Raw genomic sequence first — 19,613 nt, 5'->3', positions numbered from 1 at the left:
TTTAAAGCACCGGAAACCTTGTGCTCTGTGTTATTATTCCGGATCCTGTGAAACTCAGTGTCATTTTAAGGATTTTGAGGGACCCGTGTATGACATATTTTGGGACCATGTACATAATAATTTTGAATGTTACTGGCTTTTTCTTTATAACTACAAGCCTGCAGTTTCCGAGCAGTTCTAAATTATATGATGAACTTTAACAGGGTCACAAAAACAGTTGAAAATATGTACGCTCGGGACACCAAAAAAATGACGCTGGATGGAGAGACGAGTCAGAGGTAGATGTAGGCACAGCGGGAGAAAGGTTTAGATAGAGAACTAGAATATACATAAGCCTAATAGCGAGGAAAGTGCGCATTCCCAATGGGCACTTTGGAAGGTAGGAGCCATGGGCAATTGCCCACATTGTCCATGCCTGAAAAACCAGGCCCCCGGAATTATGCGGCAGGAGAGGGTCAAATTATGCGGCAAGGTTGAGTAAATTATGTAGTCGTAGAAGTCAAATTATGCAGCACATTTTGTAATAGTATTAAATCATCATTTCAACCTTTTTAAACTTGGTAACTCTGTCTGGGCATTGGTTGCAACTCATTAGTTTTTTAATACTCAAATATAGCAATAACCAACAAAAAGGTGACAAGTCGAGTTTTGCATAGGGCCTTTCACGGAGCGGCAAAACTTCGCTGCATTTTTAGTAACATGTGGGAGTTTGAGCTAAAAACATTTTTGGGGGGTTAAAATCTATAGATAATGCGGCAGATATATGATCGAAGGTTTATGTGTCAAATCTATGATTATATGAAAATAGGCACGGCCGCACAATCACATAATTCCAGTGGCCCTGATTAAAACGACCCTGGTGAAGCCCTGAAGAAGGGAGAATGTTGTCTCCCGCAACACAGTGTGTTGTGGTGGAGCCTTATTTGAAAACTGTCAGTCATTTTACAATGAACTGCCAAAACGTGTTTTAAACAAAGTAGAAGGATTGAATGCATGTTCTGTAATCTTCAAGCAAACACCTAAGGATTATTAAACTTCTCAAACATGTATAGTGAGTAAATCCTTGGGCCAACAAGGAAGTTGATGTTTGTAATTGTATATGTAGTATTTAGTTGGGTTGGAAGTAATACATTTTTTGTACATAAAAACACTATCCACCGACTTATTAAGAATTATTTTGCACCTTATGGACTTCTTTAACATTTATTTAACACTTTCATTTGCTTTAATTATTTTCTTTTGACTTCAATTCATTGAACTACGGGGTCTGTATTTCTTTCCCGATACAACCAATTGGTAGTAACTGAGACTATCCACTTAAACTTCAGGAATATCTCCCTTGAGTCTCATGTTTGTTGACCAATAGCGTATTTGAAGCGGAGCGCAGATAGAATGGAGCTGTTGGTTCTAGGGAATCATACTTGGACCAGGATACTCCAAACCACTGCTACTATAATCAAACATGTTGGTGTCACTATCATGGATGATCTTACCTTCTTTGTGTATGTCGGCAAGATCGCTATATACTTTTCTCGATTCTGAAGAGCTTAGCCACATCGTTGCGGTACGATTTACCGCCGGGTGCTGACCCCTAATGGAAACAGGCGTGGTCATGACGGAACGGTTCCGTCATGAGCACAGCTCAACCGATACTCATGACGGAACCGTTCCCTCATGAGCATCAAAGGGGTTAAGAAAAATTCTTGCTTGCCTCTGAACCCAGCAGCTATATCATCCTTTTTGGATTTTAGAAATGCAGTCTTACTTGGCTTATCTTATCTACTGCCTTCAGATTGTGCAAAATTCATCTATCATGTCTGTTACTTAATTTACTCAGTGTGCTTCTGTTAAATCCCTGGTTAAAGGTAATTAATAGATCTAGTGTATAATACTTTGCGGATGTACAAGGCACTTGCTGGCACTTGTCCTGAGTATCTCATCATGGTTGTACCCGTGTTCCATTGCATCAGAGCAGGCAGATGCTATTCTCGGTTCTCACTCCTATTCCCAGCACACCAGAGGTAAAATGCTGTGCCCGTGCAAGTGTAGGGTTAGTGGGTGTACCTGTGACAGTGCAGTGTGCAGCACATTAAAGCCAGACTTATTGGCATTACCATCTCCTGTTTACCACATGATCAGATTCACTGATACCATTATGTCACTAGATGTCACAGGTTGTAAGAAGTAAGCATGAAAAGTAGGCCACCGTTTTCTTGGAATATGAAACTACAGTTTCATGGCCATTTGATTGATAATCCTTTGTGTTTTGAATGGACAAAAAAAACATGGCGGCCTCTTCTTGTGTAGCTCAGGAATGCTCAAATGTTCGGGTTTAAAATGTACCAACTTTTGTAGCCCACTTGACATTACAAGTATCTTTACAGTTTTATGGGTATGACACAACATTTACCTTGACTACTGGATTCAAGTAATTCAAGTACCTTTTTTGAGAAGAAATCTTTTAAAAAAGAAGCTGGGCATTGTGGCGTACACCAAGGCAAGCATGAAAATAATCCAGGGTGGTTGATCAAACCATGTTAACACTTGGGCTTCCTAACCTTTTGAAATAATGTACCACATCTGGAGAATAATCTAGAAATCCAATGCTGCAAATGTATTCATGTCCTTCGCTTGAGATGATTTCAGGGATGCCTTGGATAAAGGCGCAGAATTTAACCAATTACTGGAACTTTAGTCTTCTATTGAAATTGGTTCAAGAATGATGCTGAGCCACGAACTGACCAAGAAGAATTTGTATTAACATCAAGTTGACTCATTTGTGTATTATGAGTGAAGCCTTCAGAATTACTTGAACAACCCTGGAGCGACTGATATATTCAATGGGGTTCAGACAGACCTCGTTGCTACTGCAAGACTAAATGCAGGATAAACCTTTAGCCAGAGGCTCAGCTACCATTCTGGTTGGTTTAAGTCCCAAATGAATAGGAAAATGTGCAACTCAATGCAAAAGAAAGAGCAATGGATTTTCCAGTCACTTAATTCCATAGCACTTTCCATCCTCTTCTACATTTCCCAAAAGAACTATAACACACATGCACATGTCAAAAGATAGGACCATCCACAGGGCATGAAAAATCAACAAACTGCAAACAGACCAACAGACACAGGTCGAATAAAGGTACTCGGCTGAAAACGTCTTAACTCAACCTTGTTTTCTTAAAGTATAAAAAATGTATATATGTCATCAAACTATTTTTTAATTAACTAAAAACGTCCTCTACTTAGTTTCCATCATGTAAGGCAATAGTGCTGGGGAAAACTCAGTGAGATGCATACCGGTGCTTGAGACATGACATAGTCTGCCGTTCAGCGGTGATTCTGATATGTGACTAAATGTACCCCACACTGTTATTTCAGATGGTTTGTGGACAGGTGACTGCATCAAACCTTTGCTACCAGCATTTAGAGTAAAATCTGTCATGTGACTTACCGGTACTCAGCCTTTTGGGTCTTCTAGTGGTGATTTTGGCTAATGTTCCTCCGTTCTACCAGTTTGGCAGAGGTAATGCTGACATTTGATTGACTCTGCTCCAACTTTGCCTGGGCTTCTGAAATGATCCTGGCACGTGGCTGTAGTACTGGCAAGTTCACCCACGCCATGTGTGGCATCTCCAGCCAGCGCTGCTGGGCTACTACCAGGAGCATGCTCCCTTCTGTCACTTGCTGTTTTGACTGTTCCATCACACGGGCTTAAAGTGTCATCACATGAAGTGCTGTGGTAAAAAAAACTTCCAGGATTGTGTGTCAGCACACACTTGAAATCTAGCAACTTTGCCAATATGTGTGACTGCTACCCAATGCTACCGTCCTGTCAGCGGCATATTAGGGAAATCTGTCATACATGCAACGTGTGCTATTGAATGTATAGATTCTTTTCCCTTACTTACCCTCTATATTCTACCTTCTACACCACCAAATTACATCTCTTCGGCTTGTAATCTCTGTGCCATTTTCAATTCATGCCTTTTGTTTTCTCAGCACATATACCTGGTTTCGTCACCAGCCTTTTGCACATCTATAATATGCTTAAAACTATCCCCTCACTCTGTGGGCCATTGAAACCCTTACATTTTCATTACTTTTTCCACGTTGACAATTGTTGTTCACTGCTTGTTGTTCTTTCCACTAATTTGCTCTGTGACTTCTCTACAGTGGTGGCTCCTCCGTAATGGCTGATGAGTGTTCCCCCACTTCAGATGAAAAGTAAAACAATAACAAAACAATTTTGTTATCATTTTTTTTTCACTGACAGTCAATACTGCTGGGTCTAGGGCCGGGCAAGGCTATCCTCTATGGACAGACAGCGGCACTGTCATTGCGCATGCCAGTTTGGCCAGCCGTCTTAGGACTGCCAATCCAACATGCGCCCTTAGATTTCTCCAACCCAGCTGTATTGAACAGGCGAGTGGAGAAAAGACATAGCACTCAGGCCCTTAGTGAGCGCCTAATAAGGCCGAATCCTGGTGCTGCTCTCATGCTGGGTAAGAGCATGAGAGCAGCGTCTGTATTGGATGGGGAGTGTGGAAGCCTTTGCTGGCCCATGGGCTTACGGGACGAGAGGAGCACCGAGGCGGCCGTCAGCGGGAGCAGCAGATAAGTGTTTTTTTTAATTATTATTCCCCACCACCACTTTATTTTGGCAGCAGCCACCCCTGCTTCTGTACAAAATTAGCCATCTTCTCACCTGTTCTCATGGTCCAGCATATCCCTCTCTTCCCAGCACGGTTTTTGTTTTATGTGCTTGATCTTTATATTTTTTATTTATTATTTTTATTTTATTTTTTGCACTTATAATGCGCGCAGATACCCACAAAGGGTTTCCCGGCGCAAAAGATGTGAGAGCTGAGAAACACCGAAAGCACAGAAAAACAACCTATTAGAAGCCTGCAATTATTTATCAAAGAGCCAGGTTTTTACACCTTTCTTAAAACTGGCGAGATTTACCTCCTTACGCAGGGCTAAAGGCAAAGAGTTCCAAAGAACTGGTCCCAGATGGGAGAAAGACTTTCCCCCCATACGGGCCAGTTTAAATCTAGGAACCACAAAGTTGGCTCCATTTGAAGAGCGGAGGTTTCGTTCAGGAACGTAGGGCCTAACCAGATTCTGCAGGTACTTTGGTGCGGTCCCTGCCTTGATCCTAAACATGTAGGTCAATGCTTTGAACCGAACCCGGTTCTCAACCCTAAGCCAGTGCAGGTCCTTTAGGTGCTTTGATATCCTAGCTGTCCTAGGGATCTTACATAGCAGCCTGGCGGCGGAATTTTGGACCAGTTGGAGCCGCCTAGTCACAGCTAAATTGGAGCCCAGGTATAAGATGTTATATGTATCATGGTCTTAATTCACATGTCTACAGTCATGCTCACCTCTCCGTACGTACTCGCTGTCGACAGTGTGCTTCTCAAGCACAAACGATGTATCCTCCTTCATGCACCCTGTTGCCCTGCTCACTTCATTTGACTTGCTGGTTTCTAAATTATAGGACCTGCTACTCTCAGGTGTTCGTTCTTCACACATGCTCTCTGCTTTTTGGTTCTTTTTGAAGACAACAATTTTTTTCAATGTACATCATTTTATTCCACTTTGCTTTCATCCTTGAATTGTGCCATTTGTTTAGTAGATTTTTGTTAGACCTGTTAGTTGCACAGTCTATGTATTCTCTGTAAAAATTCAGTTAAAGAAATGAGTAGATGTCTTCACTGGGTGCAAATGGACACAACAAATGTTAGTATAATTACAGATTCACTTTCCGCAACACAGCCAATATTTTGAGCTTTACACAGTTTTGAACACAGACTATTGGGGATTGTTCAAAAGTCGTTCTCCCATTAAAAGTTCTTTGGTCAATAGGTGTGTCGTTCATCCTCTCACTGCTGCACTGTTCTGTCCTCAACATTTCTTTGTGAAAGCTGATGATTCAAGGGCCAGTTTTTCTCTCTGGGACACAGAAAAACTGGACAGATGGACACTTCTTTTCATTAACTCAGAGTCCTGCTGAGATAAATTACGCTATCTTGCATATTAGGAAGTGCTATCGGTGAAAGCCACTTTTCAAAAATGAAAGCATTATTTGCTTGGGGTACACCACACATGCACTGCCTCTACTGTGTAAAAATACTTTTATTTGATCTGTTAAAATCATAAAAGAGTGGAATATACAACCATGATGAACTCGTCATAATTCAGATACAGATAAATGTGACATTAAAACATTACTAGTTATCGGAACCCTCGTGTGAAATGGAACCGAAGAGCAGCGTATTATCATAACAGCGATGTAAAACATGTTCATGCTTTTTGTTGAAATTAAAGTGTTAATGCCAACGGGAAATTGAGAGGGAGCAAAGTTCAAAGCTGCTATGCATCATTTTCTATCCAGTTTCCTTAGTCACTATAGTTTCATATCCTGGAACATTTACTGGTCATGTCTGTGCCTAGGGCTTGTCATAGAAAGGGGCTTTGGAAGAAAGGGAGTACAGAAACAAGTCTGAAAAAGACTTAGGCCGGATGCTTTATACCCTACTGCCAGGTTCTTATTTTGATGTTCCATTCTTTCCAAGGTTTTGTGCTGTTTCTTTCTTTTCTAGTTCTTGTGCTGCTAGGGACAAAAATGTGACGGTGTTACAAGACAGTTGAACTGAAGAACCGTTGAGGCTTTTTATGACGGCTGCTCTGGAAGTCCTGATTTGAGTTTTTCTTAGGATTGGCCTTAAAAGTGACGTCCTTCGGTTATGTAGTGCCGGACAGATGCATAATAGATGTAGTAGTGACTCTGCTCCATTGCCACAGAGGCGGCAGTCCAGGGATGGCCAGGTCTGTAGCCATTTTGGTGTGAGATCTTTGTTTGAAAATGAACCCAATCTCAGTAAGGTCAATTTCCGCTTGTAGTGGTCTCTGAAGCATTCTTGCAGGTAGGGTTGTGGTTTCATATGCTTATAGGATGGAATCACATACCATGCATGATTTTTACCGGCAAATATGGTTTTATCGGATTGAAACGATTTTTTTGTAATTGATTTGTTTGTGATTTTATTGAAAACAGGGTATGACATGGGTGTTTGCCAGGCTTCCTCCAGATTCAGCGTTTGAAGCGCTTGTTTTAAAATTTGGCATATCGAATTTTTGTTTGTTGATTGTATTTCTACCTCTTCCCAGCAGTGGTAGGCAAGCGTGTTGTCTTCGGCAGCCCCCATACACCAGTAATATTTGGCCGGAACACCTTGTCTGGCCTGCGTCTGCTTCCTTAACCCATATTCCAGGTGTGTCTGCGCCTGAGAGATGTGTCGTGGGATTAAAAACTGGTTTTATACCATCTGGACTAAGCTAGATTTATCATTTGGGAGTCCTTAGTGTGCAGCATTTCCGAGCCATATGTTATCGCTGGCAAAAAATTTGCTGCCACTACCTTTGTTGAACTACCACTTAGGCTTTTCTGTAGAGTTTTAAAAGCAAAGCATAATTGTTTGGTTTTTCTGTTGACATGTTGTAGGTGTTGTTTGAAACTTGAATGGCGATCTAAAAGAACCCCAGATATTTATATACTTCTACCTGCGATAAAATATTTGAATTTATCCTCCAGATGAATTTGGGGCGTTTTTTATGAGTACTGGAAAAACATAAAACAGTAGATTTCTTAAAATTGATTATCAGTTGTGCTTTTGAAATGTATATTGCTAGTTGAGAAATCAAGCGCTGTAGTCCAAGCGGGGTTTGAGAGAGTAACATGATGTCATCCGCATATTGCAGGCTTGCTATTGGTGTCTTTCCCAATTTGGGTGGATCTCCATGAATAAGACTAAGGTTGCTTTCTAAATCAGCCGTGTAGATGTTAAAAAGACACAGAGCCAGAACGCATCCTTGTTTAAGCCCATTTTTTGTTGGAAATTTCTTGGTTAAACTCCGGCCATCCCCTTTTTTTTTATCTGAACCCAGGTTTGTGAATATAGGATGATGATTGCTTCTAGTAATTTGGAGGGGATTCCCCAAGCTTTCATTTTAGCCCATAGCTTGGCGCTTGATCAAAGGCTGCTTTAAGATCTACGAAACATGTGTAGAGGATGTTTGAATTGGCGATCGCTTTCTTTGCTAAGTGCGTAAGTGCTGAAATATTTGTTAAGATCCCCATGCCAGCTCTGAACCCAGTCTGTGTTTTTGGGATTAGACTTTTGCAGCTTACCCATTTCTCCAGGTCTGCCAATTTATATGTTGCGTAGATCTTTGCCTCTACATCTATAAGGGCTATCAGTCTGTAAATGCTAGGGTCTGAGCGTGTTCCTGACTTATAAATGGGTTGAAAGATGTTGCCCATCCAGGAGTCAGGAATGGTTCCAGTCTCTACACTATTAGAGAACAGAGGGGTTAGGTAGCAGGACCAAAACTCGGGGTCGTACCTGAACAGTGCGTTCGGTTGGCCATTGGGGCCGGGTGTCTCTACTGTCCATACAAGTGCCCAGTTCCTCAAATGTGCTAGAAACTCAGTGCATAGTGAAGACAATACAGGAAGGAGTCAGAATCCACAATTTTTCAAAAGAGATCAGAAACAACCAGTGTTTTAAATGGAAAAATAGAAGTGCTGGTACTCTGTACTAGAGTACCAGCTTGTTTCTGAGAAGTGCCGGTACTCTCCAATTAAAAGTATTACGTCTTTCTTGAGATGTGCCGGTACTATCCATTTCAAAATAAAAAAGTGCCGGTACTCGGTACCAGACAGTACCGGCCCATTTAAAGCACTGGAAACAACCACAACCGGTGCATACTGTGTCATTTCTCTCGATCATTTTGTGGTAGGAAGATTTGACCCTTGCACTGCTCCTTTTGACTCTTACTGGTTCTGAAAGATCGGTAAAACTTGCCAGTACAATCTGCCATTTCACATGGTTAACATTTATGTAACTACACATTTTCTATAGCAAAATGTGTTAAGTGGTAGTGAAAATCGTAGACAGCCAGGTGTCAAAACAAGTTTTGAGTGAGGGCACAGACCTTATTGTTAGTAATCCGCATAAAGAGTATTAATAATTGTCTTCATATCTGAGAGACTTGCACTTCTTGCAAATGATACCTCCTTGTTGATAGTTTTTCCAATTCCTCACATACATATATTACATTTTCTTTTATTTTCACCATGAAATTACTTGCTTGGGAAGGGGAGAACAGATACGTTTACAAAGGCGTCATTTTATTACTGTGAATGCCCCACATTTACCGGACATTGTAGACCAGTTACGTTTGCGTGAGTCTCCGAGTTACCATCTATAATGATATCCTATCTGGGGTCACAGTTGTAAGCACAATTTTTTCACCATTATGAGCAAGATTTGGGATTAAGAATATAAACTTGCTGCCTGTAGCATGGACGTCTGCAATTTATAATCTTCTAAAGAAGATGATTTTGTGAAGAAATCAATCTATCCTTGTGATGCTTGTTCACTTTTAGCCACGATTTGGACTAAGGTGAGGGTGTTTCTCCTACAGAGGAGCAGAACTCCCATTTTGCCTGAGGTTTAGTGGGTGTGGCATGGAAAACACGTTTGCACTGGTCACATCAAGAATCGCTGTTAATGAAATAAGATAGACGTCCACCGTCTGACATATTCACTTTTCATATCTGCTGTTTCTTTGGGGTTACATGCACTTTAGCACCATAGGGCCCATATTACGCTGCATCCGAAGCATTTAGGAAATTGTTACTTGCTTTGAGTTTACAATCTGTCTTGGTGCAGTTAGACGCTACAAATCTGTGTTTTCCCTCAAGCTCCCGCATAGATCTGAGGGGGTTCTGGTGTTTTTGAGCATATGTATTTCCTTAAGAACTCAATATTTTCTCACATTTCTCTGTAATGGGGTTGTGCTCCTCCTTCCATTCTTGCAAGAGCTCACAAGGTATCATTTGTAATGCTCCGGGAAGACCAGCCAGGCTTTGTTAGTATTACTCCTTCGTGCGTCTATGCAGCTGCTTGCTTAACCATATATCCCACTTAAGGTCATATGTCACACATCTGCACTGTAATGTTAGTTGTTTTAAATAAGCAAGATCAGCTAACTGATTTACCTCCACACATTAATGTGGTTCTCTCTAGGGTCGTTTTCCTTCAGCTCAACAAAATAAGTGGGGAGCCTTTTGACAAGCTTTATAAATTAGACAGAGCGACCAACTAAGAGTAGGACCATCTTTAAAAAAAATGGCGTTACCATATCATTTGTGAAGCTGCTTTCTTCAAAATGAGAAAAAACGAGACCTGTGACTAAAATCTACCAAGTACTAGTATTGAGGTTGACTAAGTTGAAACAAACAGGGCGTGCCCTAGAATTTGATGAAATAGATAACTGTGTGGCGAAGACAATTTTTTCTATGCAAGTCCAGGTTAACATGAAGACTTACAAGGCAGTTACCCGAGCAGTGAAAATCTTATTTCAACTCCAGTAAGTGTCCAACCCAAATGTTGTCAGGGGCACTCCCTGAACATCCCAGCAAAATTGTGAGGACCTCAAATGTTCTTTGTGTCCAGAACAACAAAAAACAGCTATTCCATAAAAACATCCTTGAACAATTCGCATACCTGCCCCTTGTGCCTCACCCTCTGGAGACCTCATTCATTCCCTTTGAAGCAGTGTAGGAAGGGGCGATGAAGAGGCTTACCAACAAAAGCAAAGTATCCAACTTGCCTGTCAATCCATGTCCGGCATCATTCTGAGGCACAGTATTGTCACACTAACAGCCAACGTCACAAGCATGTTCCTCACAGCGCACTTAAATGTATAGTGTCCCATCATAAGAAAAAAGTGGCTTATCCATAACTGGCCAGCTACTGACTGATTTCCAAACCTCCTTACCACATGAACTTCATGAAAAGAGTCGTGACATGTGGCTACAAGAACATGTTAAAAATACTGCTGTTTATAAAATGAACAATTGGGCTTTAGATCTGAGAGGGAAAATAAAACTGAGCTGGACAATTTTAGAGGCTTTTCATATGACCCTTGTTGAAAAGACAGCAACCCACCCTGGTACTCGTCAGCCTCTCAGCAGTTTACTGTATTATGGATACTGCTGTGCAGGTTAAGAATTTACAGATTGGAATAGTGGATTAATCCACAGGTCTGTTGTTGTGCGACATGGATCCTTCTTCTCACTGTTGATTTTCATTAAATAAAGACATTCATTGGCCCAAACACTGAAACACCTCCGTGATGCATTTCGATATGTATGCTGCTGATACTTACATTCATATTCAATTGAAGAATGGCACAATGGAGTCAGGCAATTGTCTGCAAGTGCTTATACCACAAATGCTATTGTATGAAAGGACACTCTTGCTTTATTGGAATGGAAACTAGTTTCTACAGTTTGGATGGTGAAAGTAGGTCCCAAGGGACTCTTTTTCAGCTGGCCTACAAGTTTGAAGGCACCCCACACACAAAGCATGAAATAAATAAGATTTTATTTTACGCACATCTTATGTTTGCTATTTTTACAACCAAAAATAATGCTTTGGTCAAAGGCATCAATTTACAGTTTGCATGCTTCAGAACACCTTTTTGCACCTCTAAACTGGCCATTGGTTGGAGCTGATGAGAACCAAGGTGAAGACAAGTTTAGAAGACCCCTGATATCTGAGTAAGGCACTCACTAGCAGGCTGCCAGATTTGATATTAATACACAATCACTCTACCATGCTATGGCAGCCCAGACGTCACTCTGTTCATTCCTAGTGGAGGTAAAAGTTAAACTGAAAACAATCTTAATCATGTCCCAAGCTTGTTGAAGAAAACAAACTAGGTGATTCCAGAAATCAGCTACATGCCAGCCTGGTACCTTTGCTTGACCATCTCTCACCTCATCCACATACAATTCGACAACTACTAAAAAGCACAGGTCACTGGAGGTGCAAGGACCCATGCTCTAGAGTGCCCAGAACCAATGTCAAGTTATCTAAGCTCAGCAGTTCAACTAACCACCTTCAAAAATAAACATATTAATGGAGGAATACCATACAACGGACCTTCTCTTGCATACAACTGGATTTTATCAACCTGCAAACTTTCCTTGTATCTTGCCATGCACACAAACTATTTAAATAAGACAAAAGTGGAGTGTGGTGCTTCACAAATGTTTAAATGCATTCTGGGAAGACTCTTGAAGACTAGTTCAGCCAAGATAGTATGCTTTCATCTGTAACCAAGACTGAAGTTAATAGGCATTTGAATGGGGATTCTTGCCACTTGGCTTGTTGAACTAAGTTTTCTTCAACAGGATTCTTCGTTTAATACATTTTTAAGGGGATTCCAGATAGAGGTGTAGGCAGTAAAATGGCCAACATGCCATATTTGTAGTATTTTGACTGTTGACCATGAGCTTTAAAACACCTTATTTCCTTTTGATGTTTGCCATTCAAACGGTATTTTTGATCCTTCCTTTCTCTAATTCCTGTTCGACACAACAGATAAATTGTCCCTACAGTTTTCGTAAATACAGTGAAGCTGGAGGTTGTTTTGCCTTTAAAAGAACACACGTCCTTACAAGATTTTAGTTCCATTAATTTATTTTAAACGTATTAGGGTTTATTTTATGTATTGCTGATCCTTCTGCTCTCCTGAAGAGATGACTTGAGTTGACACTGCTAACCAAACCAGACTCAAAGCTACTACTGGTATACCCTGCTGAGAACAATTATTTTTGGGGGATCACAATTGGAGTAGATTTTGAAACCCTTTGCAGGCATTGACGCACTTAGAAGAAGTGGAAAATGTTTCAGTCAATCAATTGAGGACTCTGAGTGTCTCAAGGCTTTGGGTGGAAGGGAGGAGCTGGGTCTTCAGTTCAGTCGAGGAGCCAGGTCTCAAGGTCCTTCCTGAATTGCGATGGTGATTGCCTGAGGTGCAGAGGCAGAGAGTTAGTGGAGTGGTGTGGCTCACTGGTTAGAGGCGGCAGACCCGGAAGCGGAGAACGGCCCGGGACCAGGGTTCAATTCCCGACACGGCAGGGTCGTGGACCAGGGTCAGCAGACTCGATAATTCTCGCCTCGGTGTCTACTCTAACCAGGGATAACACTCGGCAACTCTGGGCATTAGCTTGCCTCATCTCTACAACGGCCCCCCACATTCGCCGGGGATGCCTGGTTTCACCTTGGAGATACCCATTAGGGACCATCTCACAAGGATAGCCAGGATGGGTTCCCCAGCGGTCTACAGCGCCACGACGCCTCAGGGCAGCAGTGCGCTTTACAAGACACATACATACATTTACATTTCCATGTCGTCACAGCGAAGTAGGTTTAAGTCATTTATCAAGAATGTTCACAAACCCTTCCCTTATAAGAACCCATCCCAAGGCCTCCTTTTTTGATGGAATTGTATTTGTTATGTTCACTATGGTTTTTCTTACTGTTAAGGCCGCTCCGTCACATAGAATGTTTTCTCACTAGTGAGATGGTATTTTCAGCTTAGAGCTTTATAATTTACGTTGTTTTTCCAACTCGCTAAGATCAGAGTGACGTACTGCCTCTAGAGTGCCTGCAAGGGTGGATCCTCAAAATCTACTGTGCAGGGATTAAATAAGCCATTACATGTGCCTTTGTACGCAGAAGATGTGCCCCTCCCCTTTTCCCTAGTATTATGCATCGTTGACATTATTATGTCGCACTGTATCAAGCAACTCACTGTGGCAAATAGTGGGATATTGGTTTCTTTAGAAACAACTGTATTCATTGTTCTGAGACCGCTTTCTTACGTTTTTGCCAAGACCAATCGAATATGCCAGATTCTATTGAAAAATTGGATTGGTGCCTTGAAAACCTTAGATAGAGGTTTTGCTTTGCAAAAGTGACTTCTTGCTGGGATTTCTGCTTGCTTTGTTTCCTGTCTTCAAGAGTAATGCTGCAGTAAAACAATAATAGAGTTTCTTTTTACATCATTGGCACATTGCATAGGACCCCTATGAGTAATGTTCTCACTTTTAAGATTTTCTCCAATCAATATATACTGTAACATTTTATACCAGTGCATTTCCCTATCTGGATTCAGAATTTTATGTCTCCGTTGTGCTACCTTGGATATTATTTCTGTGATTTTGAAATGAAGGTACAGTGCAACAATATAAATTGTATTTTGTATGGTAATTTGATTTTTACTGGGTAGAAGCAAAGTGTTCTAGTGATACTTCAAACCCTGAATTATATTTCCCTGCAGAAGCAGCAATACCACTAACGCTACAGTTTTGAATTTTCATTATTTTCTTGGAAGCATTATTTTCAAGAATGTTGATATGGATTTTCATCAGTGACACTTGTGTGAGTAGGATACCACAGAAATTGGTAGTTTGTAGTTTGTGTATTTCTCCAAATATAAATTGTGCTGATTTTGTGATTGTTGTTGCTATTGGATTTCCCTTTTCAGCTGGGTGGTGTGACATGACCCTTCCACCTTATTGGCTGAAGTTCGTATGTCAAATTAGATGGAATGGTTACTAAACATGCAATGTTTTGTATTTCAATGAGAAATTGTTTTCTAAACTGACCTGTATGTACTGGAGCCTCCACATTGTGAATGTGCAAGATTCAAGCATGCAAGCCTATGAAATATGATAACATTGGAGAAATGTAGTTACAGGTACATAACTAATTTTCTTTGAGTGAAACTGCTGAGTCTTGGTAGCCTGAACAAATAAACCTGCTATTTCAACAGATCCCTAGTTGGCAGCAGATGGCTAATCAAGGAAGAACTGGAAGAAATTCTGGTGGAACCCATCTCAAATCCAGATGTAAGTAGCTGATATTTTTGATGAATGCACAGGTCATTGGAAAATAAGCCATGTTTTGTCAAAGTTTTTATCTGGAATACATCTATTTTTTCTTCTGCCATTTGCACTTGGCTGTTGCTCTAGGTATTTTTAAAGAGTATAACCCATTATAAATCATCTTAAGTGGTACCGCTCCCTGAAAGTTTCGCAAGGCCCCAACTGACGCATGGAACTGCTGTGAATCACTCAGTGTCTTAGTATCGGCATGTCATGGTGGTCAGCAAGTAGTTTGCTGTACTTACAATTGCCTTTGCTGATGTAAAGCGCTCTGATACCCTCGGGTGGAGCTAGCGCTAAATAAAACCTTCAGAATAAAATAAATAAAAAAATGCTTTATTTTCAGAGACATAATCTGCTTGATTTTCCGAAGGGTCAGGGGATGGAGAGCTTCTTTGACAAGATAGATTTTCATTTTTTTTAATGAAATGTATTGATTTCCAGTCATTCATTTGGCTGTGTAAGTAAAATCCCCAAGAAAGAAAAAAAAATTCAGAAGGGTCTACCCAGTGGATGTTCTGGTATCTAAAGCTATTTGGTAGAAATACTGTTTGTTTCCTTGTTTTTTATTGTTAGCCCAGGGGGATAAGCTTGTCTACATATAAATTAAATATTTACATGTGCAATGATTTGTTGACAATATCTAAAATCTGACCTATAAAGGTTCTTACTAACTGTCTTGGAATAAATTGTGACTCTCCTGAGTAAATATTTTTACACAGTTTTCATTTGAAACAATTGACGTGCTATTGCTTAAATAACCTGCCTGTATTTGTGAGACGGGTTTGACATCAAGAACTATGAGGTTATGTGTTCCTAGAGACACGATTCAAAACAGCATTTCAAAATACAATTAATAGGAGATAACAGGCTCAAAAAGGTAGTGTGAGATCAGAAATGTATGACAACAATCAAGGTTTATTAAGATTTGAAGAGCAATACAGAACATAGAAAAATTAAAATGCAGCAGCAGTCTCCTTTGGTCAATAAAAATACAACAGAGTCAATTGTAATGAAGGCTCTCACATAATGCAAGAATGAAGAAACATCAGATAAACATACTAAGTCTCAAATGTGCAGCAAATCAATACAAAATTGTGCTACAGGCCCAAAAAGATCTAGCTCATCCCAAAGTCATGGGTTTATATAGTCATTTTCAGCATAAAAAATCATGGAAACAGCATAGTCAGCTATGTGTGAGCTTTGTTGCAACAAATCATATTTCACATTTCTAAAATGTCACATACCCTACCATCTAAGCACTAACCCAGTATAGGAATATTGATTCACCCCTTGTGACCTAATGTCATCCGTCGATGTCAGAACAAACTAGTTACATTAACAACAGAAAGCAATTGTGAATAAATGCAATACAGTGTGCTAGCAAGAGGAGCGTCAGAAATTAGCAAAAGGCTTCCTTTAGCAAGTTCTTTGAGAGCGATAGGTCATACATTGCTGCGTATAGGGTCAAGCTAGAACTACACAAAAGGTGATGGGAGCCAGCTTGCAATAAGTCTCAGTACCGGCAATCGCTCGGGGTAGCACTCCAACCCATTATTCTTTAGCTCATTTTGCCACCTCAGTTTGGACCCAGCCATGTGTAAATCAGTCTTGACCTTGTTTCTCGTGGGAACAGTCCCGCCCGAAATTCTAAGCCAAGTCCTCCTGATCCGGAACACAAGCAACCCAGAACCAGTTTCGCCCTAATTATGGGCTCATCAGCCGGATACAGTTTGGTTCCAATGACACAGTGAGCATGGGACCCACATCTGGACAAACCCATGGCACCTAAGGCGGTACATTAAACTCATTGGAACAGTCCTAGAAATATAAATACAGAATGAATATCATGATACACCAGCCGTTTTTACAAAGGTAGTGTTGCGGCCTGAGGCCTAGTTTCGTATAAGCCAGCTAAACTCATTAAAAAACATAATAGTTTTGGTTCAGGTGCAATAGTGTAGTTAATACAAATGTATGCATCTAAGTATTGAATGAACACTATTAATGCACATATACAGTTTTAATGTGGAAAGCTCCCATTGTAGTTGGACTTGCAAATGAGGTCTCTGCTATAGGCAAAATAAGACGGCCATTCTAAACATTCTTTGTTGGCAGTTCTGCTAAACACCAGGGTGGTTGCAGTCATTAACTCAGAGCTTAGCTGCTTACCAGCTGTTAATATAGATTACCACTTACAAATGACGATAGCTGTTTGTGGCAATGCATCGTTGCTTATGAGGAATGTGTCCCTTCTAGCTTTGATAGGTAAGCCATTGCATGAAGAGGAATGTTTTGAGCTTTTTCTGAAGTAGTGATCATCACTTCCTACAGGAATGTTTTGAGCCTTTTTCTCTTGTGTTTGAACCCATGGACTACCCTCACATTGGGTGGTAGTGACTGCCAGATTTTTGAAGTCCTCCTCTGTGGCTAAACTTCTGATCTTAGAAGCCGTATATCAAGATTCTAATTCTAGCTTCACCGATTGGATCAATAAAGTTTGTGCTTCAAGGCAAAACATTTTATCTGTGTACCTCAACTCAAATTGTAAATATGTATAATGTAATAGTATTTCTACAGTAGTCTTTCCACTGTATTACCAATTAAAGCTTTTAGGTCCTTGGCCCAATTATAGCTTGTCTTCTGTAATCTAGTTTCAACTGAACTGCATACACCATACTTTCATGGTACAGATGTTCAAGTTCAGTATGGTCCTTCTGTTTCATAAAAGCCCTGTGAAATTGAGGGCGAGAGAAAGAGAGTGTGAGACTGTGTGTGACACTTAGGCAGATTGCCATCTTGTGCGCCTTCCTCTCTCCGGTCATTCAGTGACTATATGTGCGGTGTTGCAGATTTTGTTAGCATTTTCGGAGTTATTTTTTTATTGTATTTTTTGCAACAATTCTTTATTGGGGATTATTCTATTTTTCCAAAACATAAACAGGTAATACAGCAAACAAACGTCATGCATAGAAACCAATGAGGTCAGCCTAAAAGAGGGAGGGGAGCCGTTGGGGACAGGCAGATGATGAAAACGTTCAGATGTTTTTCAAGTGACACTCAGGTTCACATCAGACTGGAGAATGATGAGGGGGAGTTAGACAGACATCACCAGAAGCCCTAAAGGTACTTCAACAAACGAGAAAGATGGAGGCAGTGCTGACATAATATTCTGCTAGGTTACCAACGTGTGTTTTAACCTGTGAAACCATGGTTGTGTACAACCAGAAATGAAGACTCATCAGTGGGCCCTGGTGTTGTCCGGAGTGAAGTTGAAAATTCTCTACATAATGCCCAGAACCTCTTTGACCAATGAAATGAAATCACTGAGAGATCAGGGACCTTAACGCTGGCAAGCTCTGAAACCACTTACATAGCTGAAGTGTTCAGAAGTTCATTTGACATGGAGCGCGGTACCCAGAGCAGTGACCGAAGAAAACCAGAGAACAAATCTTCCTTGCAGCCGAATGGATTCTAGCTGCCTTTGATCTGTGTTCACACATATTCCCTTTGTCAACAAGTTCTATGAAGTAGCTGAAAATACTACATGCAATGATTTACAAACTAAGAGCGTTGATTAGAGTTTGGCAGGCAGAATAGTCTGTCAAAACCTAACAGGTATCCCATCCGCCGTGACCTATAATGTTCTTGTAATACAACGAACGGATATCTGCTATATTTTTCTGTTGGAGTATCCTGTAAGCCAAACTCTCAATAAGGGTCTCTATGTTTCAAGCACAGTGATATTGAGAGTTTGCGAACTCCTATAGGGACCACATCAAAGGGGTAGACTTGTCTTTTGGGGAGTTTTATATAGCGTAAACTCGGCCTGAAGATATTCGGTATCAGAGCGCTTTACTGAGCACCAGTTTCATTACAGACGGACACATTAATTTTTGTTAGGCATGGGGAGATTAGGTGATTTGCCCAGAATCACAGTATGCTGAGCGTTGTTGCTGAGACTCAAGCCAGGTTCCCCAGCTTCGAGGTCTAGCGCTCTAGCCATTAGGCCACATCCTATCCCCAACTTTGAAAAGCAGCCGAGTAAGGTCGCAGTCCTGGAAAACCAAGCAGGTAAACAGAATCACTTGGGAGTGGTACTGAATTTAATGTCCATTGAAAACCGATTTGCATGATCCTGTTAATGACTATTAATGAGGACATTTGTCTACTGTAACAGACCTGAGGAGCACCCTGTTTTCCCTCTTGTGTTGAAAGTTGTGCAAACTCTATAGTTGTGTGCTTCCTCCAAGAATTCCTCCTGGCCCTCTATCTAGTCGAGGGTCTTGTGCCCCACTTTAGTGAAGAAGCACTTTTCTTCTGACGGTTATTTGCCTTTCATCAGCTCACATGCAGTTTGTAAAATATGTACATGAAAGCCCACTGGCACTCTACTGCTGAAGTTTACCACAGTGAAGTCTTGATCATCCTGTAGGAAGAATACTCCAGCTTTGCCTCAAATGTTTGAGGGAGCCTTTTCTAGAATGCGCATAATTCCCATCATTGTTTACTTCTAGTTTGGCTCTGTCTGCAATCATGGGTACACTTAGGTCCAGGTGTTTCCATAGCGACCTGGCAGCCAAGGGCCTTCCTCAGAGAGGTCTTTCCCAATTATCCTTATATCCCTTTTGATATAGGGATACATTTACATTTTTTGCATGCAATCTGTTGATCAATTTCCTTGCATGGCCTATCTGGACTGCAGTTTGTAAGTGCTCCAACTCCTGCCCCTCTTAATTCCTAAAGCTTTGGTTACATTGACTTCTCTCACTGGCCGGTCAAGGGTGCACTCACACCAGTG

General features: G+C 40.9%; 1 protein-coding gene across 1 annotated transcript in view; it reads left to right on the top strand.

Moving 5' to 3' along the window:
• MRPS9 (mitochondrial ribosomal protein S9) overlaps window positions 1-19,613 on the top strand; it is a 538,970-nt gene that overhangs the window by 434,302 nt on the left and 85,055 nt on the right. Inside the window, exon 7 of the mRNA XM_086934678.1 lies at window positions 14,701-14,776. Coding sequence (XP_086790804.1) covers window positions 14,701-14,776 — 76 coding nt within the window. The remainder of the gene's footprint in view (window positions 1-14,700; window positions 14,777-19,613) is intronic.

This window comes from Lissotriton vulgaris, chromosome 8, assembly GCF_964263255.1.
Source record: "Lissotriton vulgaris chromosome 8, aLisVul1.2, whole genome shotgun sequence".
Lineage (NCBI taxonomy): Eukaryota > Metazoa > Chordata > Amphibia > Caudata > Salamandridae > Lissotriton > Lissotriton vulgaris.
This window is presented reverse-complemented; position numbering and strand designations above follow the sequence as displayed.